Genomic DNA, 17,058 nt, shown 5'->3' on the forward strand with positions numbered 1-17,058 from the left:
GTTCGTCCCACTGACACATCCCAGCATGCTTTCCGCTTCCTGGTTTCTCCCAGGGAAATCACTGGCTGGTCAGAATGGTGAGGTTCAGTAGTGGCTCTCTCTGTGTCCAGCTCTACCATCTGTACCCTTTTAGACACTGGAGTATTTTGGGCGAGTAAGAGGAGATGATGGCAGACGTGTGCCAAAATACTGTACTGAAAGAAATACTGGCACTGAGACATCTCACTCATTAAAAGTGTAGTTGAAGTTGAATTAATGACGAGGAGAAGGAGAGAAAGAGTAAGGGGAGAGAGAGAGAGAGTAAGGGGAGAGAGGGAGAGAGAGAGTAGGGGGATAGAAGGAGAGAGAGTAAATGGGAGGGAAAGAGAGACAGGGGAGAGGGAGAGAGAGAGAGAGACAGATAGAGAGATAAAGGGAAGAGATATAGATAGAGAGAGGGAGAGAGACAGGGAAGAAATGGAGGCAGTTATGTTTAGTCCACCTTTGGCACAGCCGATATTAACAAAGCAGTTTCTATTCACTACGTCTGGCATGTTACCACAAGGGTTCAAACACACACACACACACACACACACACAGAGAAAGCTCTACTCCTGAACCACTGTTCCATAGCACTGCGCTATGCTTACGTTAAGCTAAATACTTTTGACATAAAAGCAAGCAAGATAAATTCTGTACATTAGCATTACCGGTTGAGTTATGTGTGGAGACTTCAGTCTTTGGCTCTATAAAGGAGATTGTATGTGGTCCTCTGTGTCCTTTCAAGACTCCCTAAGTTGTTGCAGTCCTAGTAATGTACTCTCTTGTTCAAGATCATGCAACATGCAACACCCTACTTCTCTCTCTCTCTCTCTCTCTCTCTCTCTGATCACTGACACCTGTCCGCAATCAGCTCGTCACCCCCTTCCAACAACAGTTTGGCTCCCTCTGCAGGCCAGAACGCGCCATGCTCCCCACACTGGTCTTTAACTTTTTGACCCAAGGGTTTTAGGAAAGTACACCAAGTAATGGCAGTTTCCATGTGATGGTTTGGCTAAGACATGTGTACAGCAATTAGAATAATATCAGTTTCCACACAAAGGTTTAGCAGAGACTTTTAGCTATATGTTGTTAATAGCAAAGCATATGTAATATTGATAAACTAACTCCAATGTAATTATCACTGTGGAAAAAATGATTCCGTCTGTGCTTGCAAGAAAGGTAAAATAGAATGAATCAAATGAGGATTTAATAATACTGTATACTTCTGTATCTATTACAAGTCATGGTAAATGGTAAATGATAGATATGATAGATGATATCATATAGATCCCTAACCTCGGCTTTTATATCACTCTAATAACAGTGTTTATTTATTTTCTTCTTTATATTACACACCTACCAACACTGTAGCTGTTAGTAGTGTATTTTTTGTTGTTGTTTGTTTTAACGTTTATTTTACCAGGCGAGACAATTAAGAACAAAATTATTATTTACAATGCCGGCCAACAAACATAGAGTTAGGCCTATGTTGTCTAGCCAGCTAACGTTAAGGTTACATTGTAGCCCTATTTGGACAGCCAGATCCTCACACACTTCTACAGGTGCACCACTGTGACTCTGAGAGTAGCCTATATTGAACAGGTTCCGTAAAAAATTTACATTAAAAAACAAACAAATAAAATGTTATAGATTATTCTCTACAGACAGTTTAGGCTGTTATCGTTCAGTAGAGTCCCAGTTTGTTAATGATATTATGATACCAGCAGTGGATGTGTAGAGGGGTTTCGAGACAAGACTGATTTGTGTACTCGGAACAATGAGGACAATCGTTGGTTGCACTCGTGACCACATATGATGTGTACATATGTTTGCACACTTATCAATGTCCATACTTTGGAGTCAAATTACCTGCCTGACCCAGCTGGAGCTGCTCCACAGGTGTCCTGGGGCCTTTGTGTCACAAATGAAAGAGCACCTAGGCTTCCTAACGGCGTTTAAACCGATACACTACCCCGTTTTCTTATTATAACGTTTGAATGTTTCAATGAGTTGGGCATACAGCCATGTTTGGTCTTATTTTACGGTATATTGGTATAATTTTCATTATTATGTGGTGTTTCTCTCCAGTATTTTGGTAAATTGACTGACTTATATAGGGCTTCCAAAGCGCTTTACAATGGCCTCTCATTCACCCATTCACAAACCAATGGCAGCAAGCTACCATGCAAGGCGCCGGACTGCTCATTGGGAGCAAATTGGGGTTCAGTGTCGTGCCCAAGGACACCTCGACATGTGGCCAGTCAGGGTTCAAACCACCGATCTGCCGACATTGCGATCATTAGACGCTGGCTATATCTCCTGCGCCACAGCCACCAGAGCACAGAACACACCACCACACAAGTGTTAGGAAATAGGATGAGATAACATTCATAACACAACGCGAGGTAAGGACACGACGCTCCCCAGGCCCACTGCAACTGGCCCCCTCACCAAAGAAGCACCTTAAAACCATTCACCGCACAGCAAATCAATTTAAGAAAATGCACCCATAACCAGAGGCAGTTCGGATTGCGACATGTCTTTGACAGAACAATTGTAGAGTAGATGACACCCCATTGGAGATAGATACCTTTTATCAGCGTGCGTAAAGTTCCACATTTCCAAATACATTCTCCAAGGCGCGCTGCAAGCGCTACGGTGATTAGATGTGAATGGAGCTGGAAATAGCCCCGTTGAAGTCCAGCTGAAGGCCCTCTCCAGTACTGCAACGAAGGTGCGTTGACTGAAGAGCCCGTCGAACACAAAACGCTGTCTGCGCAACCCAGACCACGGTTAATCGTCTGGGCCCGGTGGATTTGGAGCTGGAGAGCGATGCGGAGGCTGGGATAAAGGACACAAGCCGACCAACCCCCGGCAGAGCCACCCCAGGCTACCCTTCTACCCCACCTAACCACCAAATACCCCAAATATGAATAACCTTAGTTGAATTATAAACCCCTGAGTCTTATGGTTTTAGAAGAAGACGTAGGCCTATCTAAGTTAACCGTTTATTCCCCTGACCTACGTTCGTTTCTTAAATACGCTCGCTGGGGCTAAAGCCTGTGGCTGGTTGCCACAACATATCCTCTAGTCCAGGGGTCTTCAACCTTTTTCAGCCCAAGGACCCCTTGGACGCGAGACAAACAGAACAGGGACCCCCATATGTATATATATATATATATATATATATATATATATATATATATATATTTAATGTGGCCTATAATAACTTTTATATTGACTTAATTCACCTTTTATTCCACCTTATTATTTATATGCTGGGTTATTAGCCTATATGTGTTTATGATTGATAAAAAATATATAATTTCCCGTTATTGATTAACGTTAATTTCACAACAAAGACCGAACTGCACCATTTTAACCAACACCTAGCTTGCTAGACAGTTTTTTTTTGTTTGTTTTTTGCTAACGTTATGTTAGACTCTGCATCATGGGAATCATTTATTTTGTAAATAGTTTTTGTCAAAAGTAGTGTATTATTGCCTATTAATGCTTGTACTTTACTCAATATCATTTTTGTTATATTTTTTAATTCTCACAAATTATTTTGGTGAAAAATTGTCAATTTGGTGAATAATTGTCAATTATTATGACAAAAATTGGCGGACCCCCTGCAGTACCTCTGCGGACCACCTAGGGGTCGCGGACCCCTGGTTGAAGACCAGTGCTCTAGTCCAAAAGTGACATATGAGCTGGGCTTTCTAATCTCGCCCCTATGTAGTGTCCTAGGACACTTATCCCGTACATATGCGGGACCGGTCCCCACCGAGGGTATCAAAGCACATTACCGTTCGCGCAACACAGCGCCACTGTTGTCATCTTGTTGAAGCGCCATCCTTGTCCTCTACGCAGTGTCCGTTCTCACCCACTTTCACTTTGTTCTTCAGGATTTCGTTATCGAGTGTTCTCCGCGATAGTTCCAAACGTAGAACAGCAGAATAGTTGTCCACCAGTTTGGTTATTTCAGCAACGGTAGTTGTGGCGAGTGCCTCCATGATAGAGGACAGCTGCGGGTGAAATATCACTGATTCCAGCATTGTACCCGGGAAAACTTCTGCCTGGTTCAAAGCACCAAATTCTCCCCCGGCTAGTCGGCTACTATAATAACAATGCAAAAGTAATTTACCGTAAGCACACAAGTGGATTGCGCAGCACTTTCAAGGATGCACATAGATTTGCATTGAGAAGCATTCAAACCACCTGATGAAATCATACTTCAAAACACTTTTGGCTTTTGGAGTATTTTCAGTAGTTAACCGTTGGCAAGACATTAATCTATGAATGAATGAATGGTCTTTATTGTCATTGCTACAGTACAGGTACCAAACAACGAAATTTAGGAGGGGTGGCTCCCCTGGTGTTAGGAAAGAAAAAAAGAAAAACTTTTTTAAAAAAAACACAAGGGAAGGAGCTGGTTTACATAAATAAAGGCTATGTACACTATCCACTATACTATACTGTACAGATAGACGACTAGGGTTGTCATATTGCACAATAGTGTTATTGCACATTTATTTAAGTGTCGCAGTTTGCAGGCTTGAAATGACACTCAAAATCCTCTCCTCATGCCCAACACATTCGGAATAATCACAATTTCAGGGAATTTGTTTGAACGACTTACCAAGGATCTGATTTTCATACTCTAATACAGTTGGTTAGAACATTTCTCTCTTTGCATGGAAATAAAGGTATTTGAGTGGTCTGTATATTCCTGTCTAGTTCTTATACAGTACTTACCTTCATACTTTTCGACAGTAACAGCATTTTCTTCCACATTATCTTGCTGATTCCAGTAAAGTACATGAAGTAAGTTCACAGTTTGACTCCCCCAAACTAATACAGGTTCAGATTGTCCTCATCCCCCAACCTGGACAAGGCTAGGACTGGGGGCATAGGCAGTCTGATCTGAGGTCTGTGCTTAAGGAAAACCTACACCTCGAGTGTCCACACTTTGGATATGTCCATTATCCGTTTGTTTGTCATATCCAGTTTAGCCCTCCTCTGATTGGCCAGTCGCCTGCAGTGGAGGAAAACATGGAGCGGGTGGATGAAGGTGAGGAAGCTGAGGAGGGTTACACCCACATTCACCTGGAGATAGAGGAGGGGGAAATATCACACAAGTGTTCTGTTGGCATACGTAAGTGCAGATTTGAAGGACTAGTTTGGTTTGGTTGATGGCGAAAGGCTTCACTGGGCGACTTGACTTGGCAAAGTACTGGATTTCCCCTTCATTTACCGCCAGTATTTCTCTCTATGTCATAGAAAGAGACAACGAAACATATTGTCTATGTTAGATAAAGACAGAGGAGGACATACGTAGAGAGGATCCCCATGAAGGTACTCCTTGATCAGGTATAAGACAGGGAACTGAAGCAGCAGCATCATGGCAGACAGTGATGTAATCAGACCAGACAACTTCCCAAAATGGCAGCTGGGGAACCTGGGGAGAGACGAGAGGAGGGGAGACAGACAGCTGAGTTTAGTCAACTATGGTGGTAGGTAGTGAGTCAACTATGGTGGTAGGTAGTGGGGGTTAGGCTACTTTCTGGTTAGGTGTTGCTAATGTTGTTGTAAGCTGGAAAAGTACCTAACATTTGTAGTTGGCGCATACACAGATTTGTTTTCTTAAACGCTCATGCACGTGCACACATTCAGGGACACAGAGGGTCACACACTCTGTCAAAAAAACACACACACACACACATACTCTCACACACACACACACATACACACACACACACACACACACACACACACACACACACACATAGTGAACGTACGCAATGCTGATGAAGGCTTGGTGCCCTCCATAGATGAAGGCGCTGTTGACGACCTGCAGGACGAAGGTGACATACTGGAGAGGGAGGAGAGGAGTGGAGAAACAGACGGCAAAGAAGAAGCACTGGAGGGAGGTGAGGAAGAGGGAGAGCGAGGTGGAGTGCAGGTCTGCTTCTTGCATTGTCTCTCCTTTGGAAAGAAAATACAAATCAGGAGAGAGGTGAGGGTGAGGCTGAGCGATCTAAACATCTTAGAACTACTTGCTTCTCCTGCATCAAATACAGCCGTACCTCTGTTGTGCTGCATTGCGGTTGTAACGTGTACATTAAAGGCATGCGTGAAGTACAAGTATCCTTGATCTAAAACTAATGCCCACACTTCTACCAGTCCTTGAAGTCCTTTCTTTCTAACTCGCCTGGTGCCAGGGGTTTCCTCTTGTGTCTGTCCAAGATGAGTCCATTCCAGGGAGCACAGAGAACCCCAAACAGCTGGGTGAAGGCAAAGGCATTGGTGTACTGACTCACTGAGAGAGAGAGAGAGAGAGAGAGAGAGAGAGAGAGAGAGAGAGAGAGAGAGAGAGAGAGATAGAGAGAGAGAGATGTATAGTACAGTATATAACAGTTCATAACTACACTGCGGCAGAAACAGAGGCGTGTATCTAACCCAGGGACTGGTCTCTGTTGGCCAGCCGGTTGAGCATTGGATTCACCGTGGCGATGAAGAGGAAGTGACAAAACTGCATGACGGCGACCCACACAAAGTGCCACAGGAAGAACCAGGACAGGACACAGCTCCTAAAACTGGCCACTGAGAGAATGAGCGAGAGGGGGGAAAGTTGTTTTGAGATTGTTCATGTGCTTGTGTGGACTTAAATGCATGTCTTGACTCTGTTTGAAGAAGTATCTCAGTATCTGTCTCTGAGAAAGCCAAGTATTCTCACCTTCCCCAGGTTCAGGTCTTGGATGTAGTAATTCACCCTGCATGGAGGCCTCTGCATTCTTCTGATATTTACTATTCTCCTCTCCTTTCTCCGCTCCCTCATTTCTTCCCTTCTTTGGCTGTCGACGGCAGCTCACCCTGTCGCAAAGAACTCAGCGTCAGAGACGCATTTCAGCAGAAACGGCTTTTCACCACCGTCACCATGGTGATTGTGAATCTGTTGTGGTGCATGATGGGAGCTGTAGTACTTCTGACCCGTAAGTGTATCCCTCTGGTAGCGGGTAGGGGATGTGACCCTTGGGCATGAGGAAGAAAGTCCGGAAGAGGTGCAGGATGCTACAGGCAGAGAGAGCGAGGAAAGAGGAGTGGAGGGAGACGCCTTGTTCATGGAGCAGCTTCAGAGAGACAGGAGAGAGAGAACAGGCACAGCATGTCTAAATTAAACCATACTACTTTTGAGGTTAGGTTATTTCAATAGCCAACGACTAAATGAGTCAACGTTTAACTTGTTTGTATTTGTTTTTATTTAGCATCTGCTATGTTGATGAAGAAGACAGCAGGGAAGGCAGATGTTAGATTAGATGGAGCAGAACAATACATTATGACCATTTCAGATCAGGTCATTTTCATGTTTTGAGATTTTGAACATCCTACCAAAAAGTTGCCATGACCTAGATTAAGCTTAACCCTAGAATAAGAAAAATCATTTTCTTTTGAAATTGTCCAGAAATGAGAAACTCCCCTTAGTATACCCGGCTCACAGTGATGATGTAATGGCATCACTGCTTCTCTACATCACTCGCAACGTGCATTACCTTGACGATGAGGAAGACTGCTGCAGAGGAGTCGAAGGCCCCTGAGTAGACGGTTATGACTGTGGAGCGATGGGAGTAAAATAGGTTCCCAACCTAAAGAAAATATATAGAGGACTCCTTAATAAAGAGTGTACCATAGTATACAGCGATGTGGGGACTCAGCTAGGCTTTTGATGTATGAAGCTCTTTCTTGTTTCATAAGATCACGTTGATGTCATTAGTATATTAGTAGACCATGTATGCTGTTTAGCTGACGCTTTTATCCAAAGCGACTTACACTGCAGTGAGTGGGTAGTGGTGGTCTAGTGGATAGTGAGTTGGACTTGTGATCGGAAGGTTGTGAGTTCAAATCCCGCCTGAAACCACACCACTACTAGTGTGCCCTTGAGTAAGGCACTTAGCCCTCAGTTACTCCAGGGGGAATGTCCCTGTAATTCGTAATTGTAAGTTGCTTTGGATTAAAAGCGTCTGCTAAATGGCAAAATTAATTAATTAATTGAGTGCATACATTTTTTTTTATGGTCCCAGCGGGAATCGAACGCACAACCTTAGTGTTGTTAGTGCAATGCTCTATGCTTACTGTATTTATGCTTAGAGGCAGCGTTTCGACCATTGCGAGTTAAGGATGCTGTGCATCTGGTAAGTCACAGGAAGATGTCCAATGATAAGAGGCAGACCAGTGAAAGCAATATTAGAGGTCAAAAGTACCAGCACTGGCATAAAAGTACACTTTTTAGAAAAAATGTGAATAGATGACTAGATGTTTGTTGGATTATGTGAGGTTCTGGGCCTCTAAGGGTTTCAATTACCTGAGCATTGGTGGTGTAGAACAGCATTCCAGACGTCATCAGGCACGACACAGCAGGAAACAGCAAAGCTGACAGGTCTGAGTATGTGTGTGTGTGTGTGTGTGTGTGTGTGTGTGTGTGTGTGTGTGTGTGTAAGACGGAGAGAGAGAGAGAGAGAGAGAGAGAGAGAGAGAGAGAGAGAGAGAGAGAGAGAGAGAGAGAGAGAGAGAGGGAGAGAGAGAAGTGTGCTAACAAATGTTATTTTATATAACAGAAGAACATTTTGAATCATGGAGCATTTTGTGTTGCTACACAAATGACTATGGCCTGCTCCTAATTCCAAAAACATCAATGTTACAGATAAGTGTTGCTACAATGCTGGACATCGCTCAAGGAAAGGGAAAACCTCTGACCGAATTCGGTAAATAAATCACCTGCTCTCAACAGGGCGATCAACAGTGTCCCACTGGTGTACAGAGATCTGTAGAAAAACAAGCTCCTATTAGGACATATCCCTCACACATGCTGCAACTATACCATGGCCCTGCTACGCAACAGAGTGAGTTTGCCATATATACAATATAATAACACAGACTTGCAGAAAAGCTGCCTTGGTCCACTACTATTCTCACTATACATGTTACCACTCGGGGACATCATTAGAGAGCACAACGTATGTTTCCACAGCTATGCCGATGACACGCAACTGTACATTTCTGCTGAACCAAATGATACTTCAGCTATAGACTCCATTACGAACTGCCTTCTAGCAATAAATAAATGGATGAGCAATAACTTCCTGAAGCTAAACGAGGACAAAACTGAAGTCCTACTGATCGGCCCTAAAGCCAAGAGGGGTATGCTGCTTAATAATCTGGGGAAACTGACATCATGGATTAAACCTGAGGTTACAAGTCAGGGCCGGTTTCAGAGACAAGGCTTAAGCCTAGTCCTGGACTAAATCACACTTTCAATGTAAAATCTCCATTGAAGATGTTTTTTAGTCTAGGATTAGGCTTAAGCCTTGTCTGTGAAACCGGCCAAGTGTTATTTTCGACTCAGACCTAAGCTTCAAGTCCCATATTAACAAGGTGACGAAAACATCATTCTTTCACCTTAGAAACATTGCTAAAGTAAGACCACTTATAAAGCAAAAAGATGCTGAAAAACGGATTCATGCCTTTGTCTCAAGCCGGCTCGATTACTGTAACGCACTTTTTACTGGCCTTCCTAAAAAAACTACTGCAAGACTTCAGCTCATTCAAAACTCTGCAGCTCGACTTCTAACTAGAACCAAGAGGAGAGAGCACATTACTCCGGTCCTAGCTACTCTGCACTGGCTGCCAGTAACATGTAGGGTTGATTTTAAGGTCCTCCTCCTTATATACAAAGCCCTTAATGGGCGAGGCCCAAAGTACATTGCTAATTCCTTTGCCAATTATGTGCCCTCAAGAACACTAAGATCATCTATCGCAGGTTTATTAGAGGTTCCCAGCAATAGTCAGAAGAAGATCGGGAGCGCAGCCTTTGCCAACTATGCCCCAAAGCTTTGGAACACACTATCTTTAGAGATCAGGGAAGCCAGCTCACTAAATATTTTTTAAAAGAAAGCTAAAAACGCACTTCTTCAATATAGCCTTCAACTAGCTCATCTGCACCTGCCTACTGCTCATTTGCCAGCTACTGCACTTTAAATGCCCTTTTTAAAATTATTTTTTATTGTATTTTCTTTACCTTTTCTTTTTACTGTTTTCCCCTGCTCTTATATTCACTTACACATACTGACTAGTTGAAAGCAAAGGATTTAAGCTGGTGTGGAAATAAAATAAAGCCCAGTCTTGCCATTAGGCAAGTGGTAGTAAATATTTTCATAGGCAAAGGATTTAAGTTGGTGTGGAAATAAAATAAAGCCCAGTCTTGCCATTAAGCAAGTGGTAGTAAATATTTTCATAGACGAAAGACTTAAATTGGTGTGGAAATAAAATAAAGCCCAGTCTTGCCATTAGGCAAGTGGTAGTAAATATTTTCATAGGCAAAGGATTTAAGTTGGTGTGGAAATAAAATAAAGCCCAGTCTTGCGAAATACTTAAATTGGTGTGGAAATAAAATAAAGCCCAGTCTTGCCATTAGGCAAGTGGTAGTAAATATGTTCACAGGCAAAGGATTTAAGTTGGTGTGAAGATGGGAAACAATCACAGTCTCTCTTTTTAGTGTTTCCCCCTGCTTTTATATTCATTCTATGCATGTATATGTTTTTATATATGTTTTTATATTCACTTTATGTTCTTATTCCTGTTGTAAAGCACTTTGAGCTGCATTTCTTGTATGAAAGGTGCTATATAAACATAAATAAGTTTTACTTACTTACTTGGCTTGGGATGTCATGCAGTGAGTTAGTTGTGTATATAAGGTCCCAAATGTCTATTGACAATCAATCACTGTCACTATTTTCTATCTTTTGTTGTTGTTGTTTTGTGGTCTGAGCTGCTGTAATGCCTGAATTTCCCCTCTGGGATCAATACAGTTCCTAACATCATACCAATTGTAATGGCAAAATGTGTATGTGTAACACTAACTGTTTATCATTGCTTAAGACTCTCATTCCAACAAGTCATTTGAGTGATGTACTATTACTGATCATTTAACTGAATGTGTAGTTTTCAACTTGTAACCTTAGACTAGAATTCCAAATAGTCAAGACTAATATATGGTCAACTAACAGACCACCCTCTCCCTGACCATCTGGAGAGAACTGAATGATCAGAGTTTGGGTTCGGGAGGGACACAGTGTGGCATAATGTTTACTGCTCTCTCTGCTGACAGGCTATAGATACTATTGGAATGTAGCCTGACCAGGTGAGTGAAGCAGATGAAGCAGCATAACTGCATCTCCTCAGGGGAGATGACAACGCAATTCTGCTAAGAGAGCCGTTGTCCTCAGCAGGGGACAGGAGGTAGAGCCGCCGTCTAATGATCAATTGGAATAAGGCGCTATAGAAGTCCATTTACCATTTCCACTTACTCTCCTAACGTCACCCTGAATGCTATGGCTGGAACCAGAACACTATGTGCAAACCCCACCTTAGGCCCTGCTGTTCAGCTCTCTCCTATAAAATGTGTGCAAGTCCACTGTTGGGGCTTCTGCCCTTTTTGATCATCTTGACTCTTGATTCTGACTCTGTTGATTGTGGAAGCCAGTACTTTGCCAACTACCTTATTAAAACCTACTAAGGAACAAGTATTGTGGTTGTGCTATACATCTGGTGTACAGTTAGTCAAGTGGTAAGTACACAATGTTTCATATGGAAGGTAAGTATACAGTTCGTCCTTGGTAAGTGAATGATCTGTCATTTGGTTACAGATATTATTTGACTATTAGCATGTAGAAAAACATTTTTTTGTGTGTGTCACGTGTCATCATGTGAACTCACATTGTCAGCAGCCTTGTCACCATGGTACCGAAGTGGTCGAATAGGAGCCCCAGAGGAAACCTGATGATGTTCGTGGAGAAGGAAGCCACGGTGAAGACCAGGGAGAACTGTGCATCCTGACCACTGCAGTCTGAGAGAAAGTTAGTGTGTGAGTGAATGAGAGAGAGTGTGTGTGTGTGTGTGTGTGTCTGCACATGTTTCTGTGTGTGATTTCTGTATTACATCCCATACATTTACATATGAACATATGCCTCCTCTTAGGTCACTCTCACCTGTGTCATGCACGGTGGTGTTGAGCCCGACCACATCGACACAGAAGTCACCAAAGTAGCCGTCGGCCTTGAGGATGAACACTAGAGACGCCCAACCGTACGCGATCCCGGAGAAACACAAACTCTCCACGAACCCGGAGACTAGGGTCAGCCTGTGACGCATATTCGTCCCACTGACACATCCCAGCATGCTCTCCGCTTCCTGGTTTCTCCCAGGGAAATCACTGGTTGGTCAGAATGGTGAGGTTCAGTAGTGGCTCTCTCTGTGTCCAGCTCTACCATCTGTACCCTTTTAGACACTGGAGTATTTTTGGCGAGTAAGAGGAGATGATGGCAGACGTGTGCCAAAATACTGTACTGAAAGAAATAGAGTCACTGGCACTGAGACATCTCACTCATTAAGAGTGTAGTTGAAGTTGAATTAATGACGGGGAGAAGGAGAGAAAGAGTAAGGGGAGGGATAGAGAGTGAGGGGAGAGAGAGTAAGGGGGAGGGAGAGAGAGAAAAGGGTGTGAGGGATAAAGATAGAGAAAGGGGTGAGAGAGAAAGAGAGAGAAATGGAGACAGTTATTTTTAGTCCACCTTTGGCACAGCAGGATTAGGAAGCCAGTATCAACAAAGCGGTTTCTTTTCACTACATCTAACATGTTACAACAGGGTTTCAAACACACACACACACACACACACACACACACACACACACACACACACTTCCATAGTACTGTGCTAAGCTGACATTAACCTAAATACTTTTTGACATAAAAGCATGCTCACAAGATACATTCTGTACATTAGCCTTACCGGTTGAGTTATGTGTAGATAGACTTCAGTCTTTGGCTCTATAAAGGATGGTGGTATGTGGTCCCCTGTTACCTGTTCACTTTACCAAAGGACTCACATGTACACATACCCTCTTGTTGTTCATCGTGAGCACTGACCCAACTTTCTTTGATTTGTTCTTTCTCCCCTCCTCAACTGTGTATGCCGCAGGCAGTGGGAGCTAGCCTTGTGTACAGTGCATAAGTGCAGACTGTGGGGGCTAGCTAAAGCGTTACTCAACAGTCTCCAGTGTCAGCGGGAACAAGGGGGCTGGGTCGTTGCAATGTCAATCATTCCCTCCTCACACTCTCATTGGCTTACTGAGCCTCTTAGATCCTATGCATGTGTTGGAAGGCAAGCCTGAGTTCATGCAACACCCTACTCCCCTCTCTCTCTGTCTCACACACACACACACACACACACACGCACACACACACACACATGTTACCAAAGTTTAAAAAGTTAAAGACCAGTTCATCCAGTTTTGCACAAGTTGTCCATTAGTTTTCCACTGGGTTATTTGGGAAATGAGTCCCAGTCAATGAGAGGCTGGGGGCTTGTTTGTGAGGCCCACTGCCACGGGGAAGAAACTGTTCAGGTGGCGCAAGGTTTGGTCTTGATAGACCGGGAAACTTTTTCCAGATGGGAGACTTTGAAAGAGGTGGTGACTGTGGTGGGAGGGATCAGCGATGATCTATATATATATATAGAAGCTCAGAGCTCTAAGCTGAATTACATGTTATATGTCACAGCCAAGGGAATTGTTTTAGGAGTGTACACCATATAGAGTAATGGCAGTTTCCATGTGATGGTTTGACTAAGACATGTGTAGAGCAATTATAATAATGATAGATATGATATGATAGATGAAGAGGTGACCACAGATCATTCAAACAATGCTACTCACAGCTCATGATGAGAACCAAACATCCTAACAAAAAAAGAGCAAGCTATTCCCTAACCTCTGCTTTCCTGGGGCTCGAATCACAGACGTACAAAAGCTGTATCCGTACATCAGTAAGCAGCTACTGGATGCGAGACGAGTGGTGACACACATTGGGTCAAATGACGTTATGGCAGGAAGATCAGAGGAGCTTGTATAGCTAAAAAACAACTTCAGGAGTCTTGAAGAGGCCCTTTTTGTGGATAACTTTGACTCCTTTTGGATTCGACCGGAGTTATTCAAACATGGACATAATGTATCCCAACCATGTAGGCTTTAAGCTACTATCTTCAAACATCAACACGATGCTCAAAGCCCATTGTTGATGAGAAATCTATCACTCCGCCCTTAGATTTATCACAGGTGCTAATTACAACACTCACCATTGTCTTTTATATAACATGGTTGGTTGGTCATCCCTGGAAATGAGGCGAAATAGGCATTGGTATCTGTTTATTTAAAAGGCGCTTCTTGGGAATTTGCCACCGTACATTTCTGTACTGTTAAATCAGAATATCGGCCCTTACCTCACCCGATCTAATGACTGGCTTGCTCTAAAGGTCCCCTGTATGCGTACATAACTTGGAAAGACTGCCTTCATATTGCTGCTGCACACTCCTAGAACCTACAAAGCACTTTTAAAATAGACTCTCTCCCATCAATTGCGTATCTATTTGTACCTGCTTTGTTTGATCGTTGTTGAAATGTGTGTTTATTGTTATTGTTCTTATTGTGTTTTTATTGTTGCACTATGTATGTATAGTCTATGTATTTATTGTGTTGGACTGTATATGTAAAGCCTATCCTGTTCACTGGGTCACCCCAGGGCTGCGTGCTAAGCCCCATCCTCTACAACCTCTACACCCACGACTTCACCCCCGTCCACCCCAGCAACTACATCGTAAAGTTTGCAGACGACACCACCGTGGTGGGATGTATCTCGGGGGGGGACGAGGCGGTGTACAGGGATGAGGTAGAGCAACTGAGCAAGCTGTGCAAGGTTAACAACCTGCTGCTAAACAAGTCAAAGACCCAGGAATTCATCGTAGACTTCAGGAGGAAAAAGTCCGAGATCCAGCCCCTGCTCATCGACGGAGAGAGCGTGGAGAGAGTCTCAACCCTCCGATTCCTGGGACACAACATGCAGGATGACCTGGCCTGGAAGGACAACACTAAAGGCACCATCAAGAGGGCACAACAGCGGCTATACACCCTGAGATGCCTCAGGAAACAACACAACAAGCAGGAGATACTGGTGGCCTTCTACCACGGCGCAGTGGAGAGCATCCTCACCTACGGCATCTCCAACTGGTTCCACAGCTGCACAACAGCGGAGAGAAACGCGCTACAGAGAGTCGTGAGAACAGCACAGAAGATCACCGGCGCCCCCCTCCTCTCTCTGGAGGAGCTGTACAACACACGCTGTCTCAGGAGGGCCTCCAAGATCTCCAAGGACCCGACCCACCCTGGGCACGTACACTTTGTCAAGCTGCCCTCGAACAGGAGGTACAGGACCCCGGCCGCTAAGACAAACAGACTGAAGGACTGCTTCTACCACAGGGCCGTCAAGGCCCTGAACACAGAAAAGGCCTAAGTTCTGGGCCCAGGACAGTCCGGACGGATTGTATGGCAGCTAGTGCTGAGGCACAAACATGTACATTTTCAAGCCTGCAAACTGTGACACTTTAAAATAATGTGAAAAAATACTCTTTGTGCAATATGACAACCCTAGTTGACTATCTGTGCAGTATAGTACAGTGGATTGTGTACATAGCCTTTATTGATGTAAACCAGCTCCTTACCTTCTTGTGATTTTATGCATCTATGCTTTTTCTAAAATGTGTTTTCTTTTTCCTTTCCTAACACCAGGGGAGCCACCCCTCCTAAATTTCGTTGTTTGGTACCTGTACTGTAGCAATGACAAATAAAGTCCATTCCAGTTTGTTAATGATATTATGTGACATGATCTTGTTCATTTTGGGCTCTACTTTCGGCTGGTGCAAAACGGACGCAAGTCCAAAGGCTGGCGTATTACGTGTCTCTAACTAGCTAGTTCTGTCTATTACAAATAGACTAACTAGATATGATGCCACCTTTAAATCTAATGTAGAAATATAGGTAGATATGTAACTTGCAAGACAGCAATACCAGATACTTTGTTTGTTGGACACTTTTAAAAGAACGATATACTGTCTCAATCTGCTATTTTTGGGCAGTATTCAAGAACTGTTATTGTGGCTGAGTGGACATGGTCAGCATTCAGCAACAATACTCAAATAGGCTGTGGCATTTAAGCGACGATTGCTTGGTATTAACGGGCCCAAAGTGTGCAAAGAAAACATTCTCCACACCATGACACCAGGCATATGTTCCTAATACATTGCTCAGTGACTCGCCGGGTGAGTGTATGTTTACCGTTTGTCCCTGTTTTACCACTATCTCTTTATTCAACAACTTAGGTCTAGACCTTACGTTTACTTTTGGTTAAGATTAAGCTTGCATGTACTTATCGTAGGCCCATTCCATTGGCTTTAACTGATCATTTTTAATTTCACTTTTCATTGCTCTTACCTCAATCGCAAAGATTTCCCATAGCATAGTGGTGTGCAAAAGAAGAAACAGCGCCCCCATTTCACCCATAGTGGTCAGAATTGTCCATCATAATATCACTCAAAATATATCATGCATTTTTTTTTACGTTCCCCCACCCCCATCTCACTTTCTCTACCTTTAATAACATATTAAAAAATCATAAATCGTACAAAATCATAAATCGGGTCTTGTTGGTGTGAGAGTCCGTTCTCCGTTGACGACTGAACAGACGGGGCTGTATGTAAAAACAGGGCCGCGGCAGTTGGGTTCTGGAGGTTTTCTGAACACTTCCACCGACAGTGGACTGGGAGATGTCTATGTCCTGGTGGCCGCGCGGGTAAGCTTGTCGGATGCATTGTATTCATCATTGGTTCTAAAGTGGAGCCACGAGTGCATTAAGTTGGTCTACTGTACTGGGTGCATTTCTAGCGACACAGAGCTTGATGCTAACCTTGCATTCGTTTTCTTTTAGGTGACTTTCACATCTATTCTTTGAGTTAACGTTTACTCCCTTGCCCGTTTGGAAGCCGTTGTTGTTGTCATGGTGGTGAACTGGGTAGTTTGAACCAACACAACAGTAGTTTCAGTTAATCACTTATCCTGCATCGGGACTATAGCGCTTGTTAAGTCGTGACGTAT

The 17,058-nt window shown here is 43.5% G+C and overlaps 1 protein-coding gene across 3 annotated transcripts; it reads right to left on the reverse strand.

Annotated features, from left to right (window-relative positions):
* Positions 1–4,328: 4,328 nt before the first annotated feature.
* Positions 4,329–13,029, reverse strand: LOC308161182 (equilibrative nucleobase transporter 1-like). Of its 3 annotated transcripts, none has more exons than XM_080535159.1 (13): positions 12,867–13,029; positions 12,066–12,289; positions 11,794–11,923; positions 8,797–8,843; positions 8,384–8,460; positions 7,575–7,667; positions 7,015–7,154; positions 6,761–6,897; positions 6,484–6,627; positions 6,236–6,343; positions 5,823–6,009; positions 5,359–5,482; positions 4,329–5,130 (listed from the first exon to the last, which is right to left on the reverse strand). In XM_080535159.1, exons 2-13 carry the CDS (start codon positions 12,253–12,255, stop codon positions 4,972–4,974), a joined length of 1,536 nt encoding a protein of 511 aa, XP_080391285.1. In that variant the 5' UTR covers positions 12,256–12,289; positions 12,867–13,029; the 3' UTR covers positions 4,329–4,971. The 3 variants fall into 3 exon arrangements, with proteins under 3 accessions (XP_080391285.1, XP_080391286.1, XP_080391287.1); XM_080535160.1 differs by having other exon boundaries at positions 12,066–12,455; XM_080535161.1 differs by having other exon boundaries at positions 12,066–12,459.
* Between the last annotated feature and the right edge of the window lie 4,029 nt (positions 13,030–17,058).

Source organism: Nansenia antarctica (assembly GCF_963989245.1).
Source record: "Nansenia antarctica genome assembly, chromosome: 6".
Taxonomy (NCBI): Eukaryota; Metazoa; Chordata; class Actinopteri; order Argentiniformes; family Microstomatidae; genus Nansenia; species Nansenia antarctica.

What these genes read in the sequence shown, in the direction of transcription:
- LOC308161182 (XM_080535159.1), bottom strand. Translation starts at nt 12,255, where the DNA reads ATGCTGGGATGTGTCAGTGGGACGAATATGCGTCACAGGCTGACCCTA. An exon ending in GATCGCCCTGTTGAGAGCAG is followed by an intron (nt 8,461 to 8,796) that starts GTGATTTATTTA and finishes ACACATACTCAG; the next exon opens with ACCTGTCAGCTTTGCTGTTT. An exon ending in TTCATGGGGATCCTCTCTAC is followed by an intron (nt 5,131 to 5,358) that starts GTATGTCCTCCT and finishes CTCTATCTCCAG; the next exon opens with GTGAATGTGGGTGTAACCCT.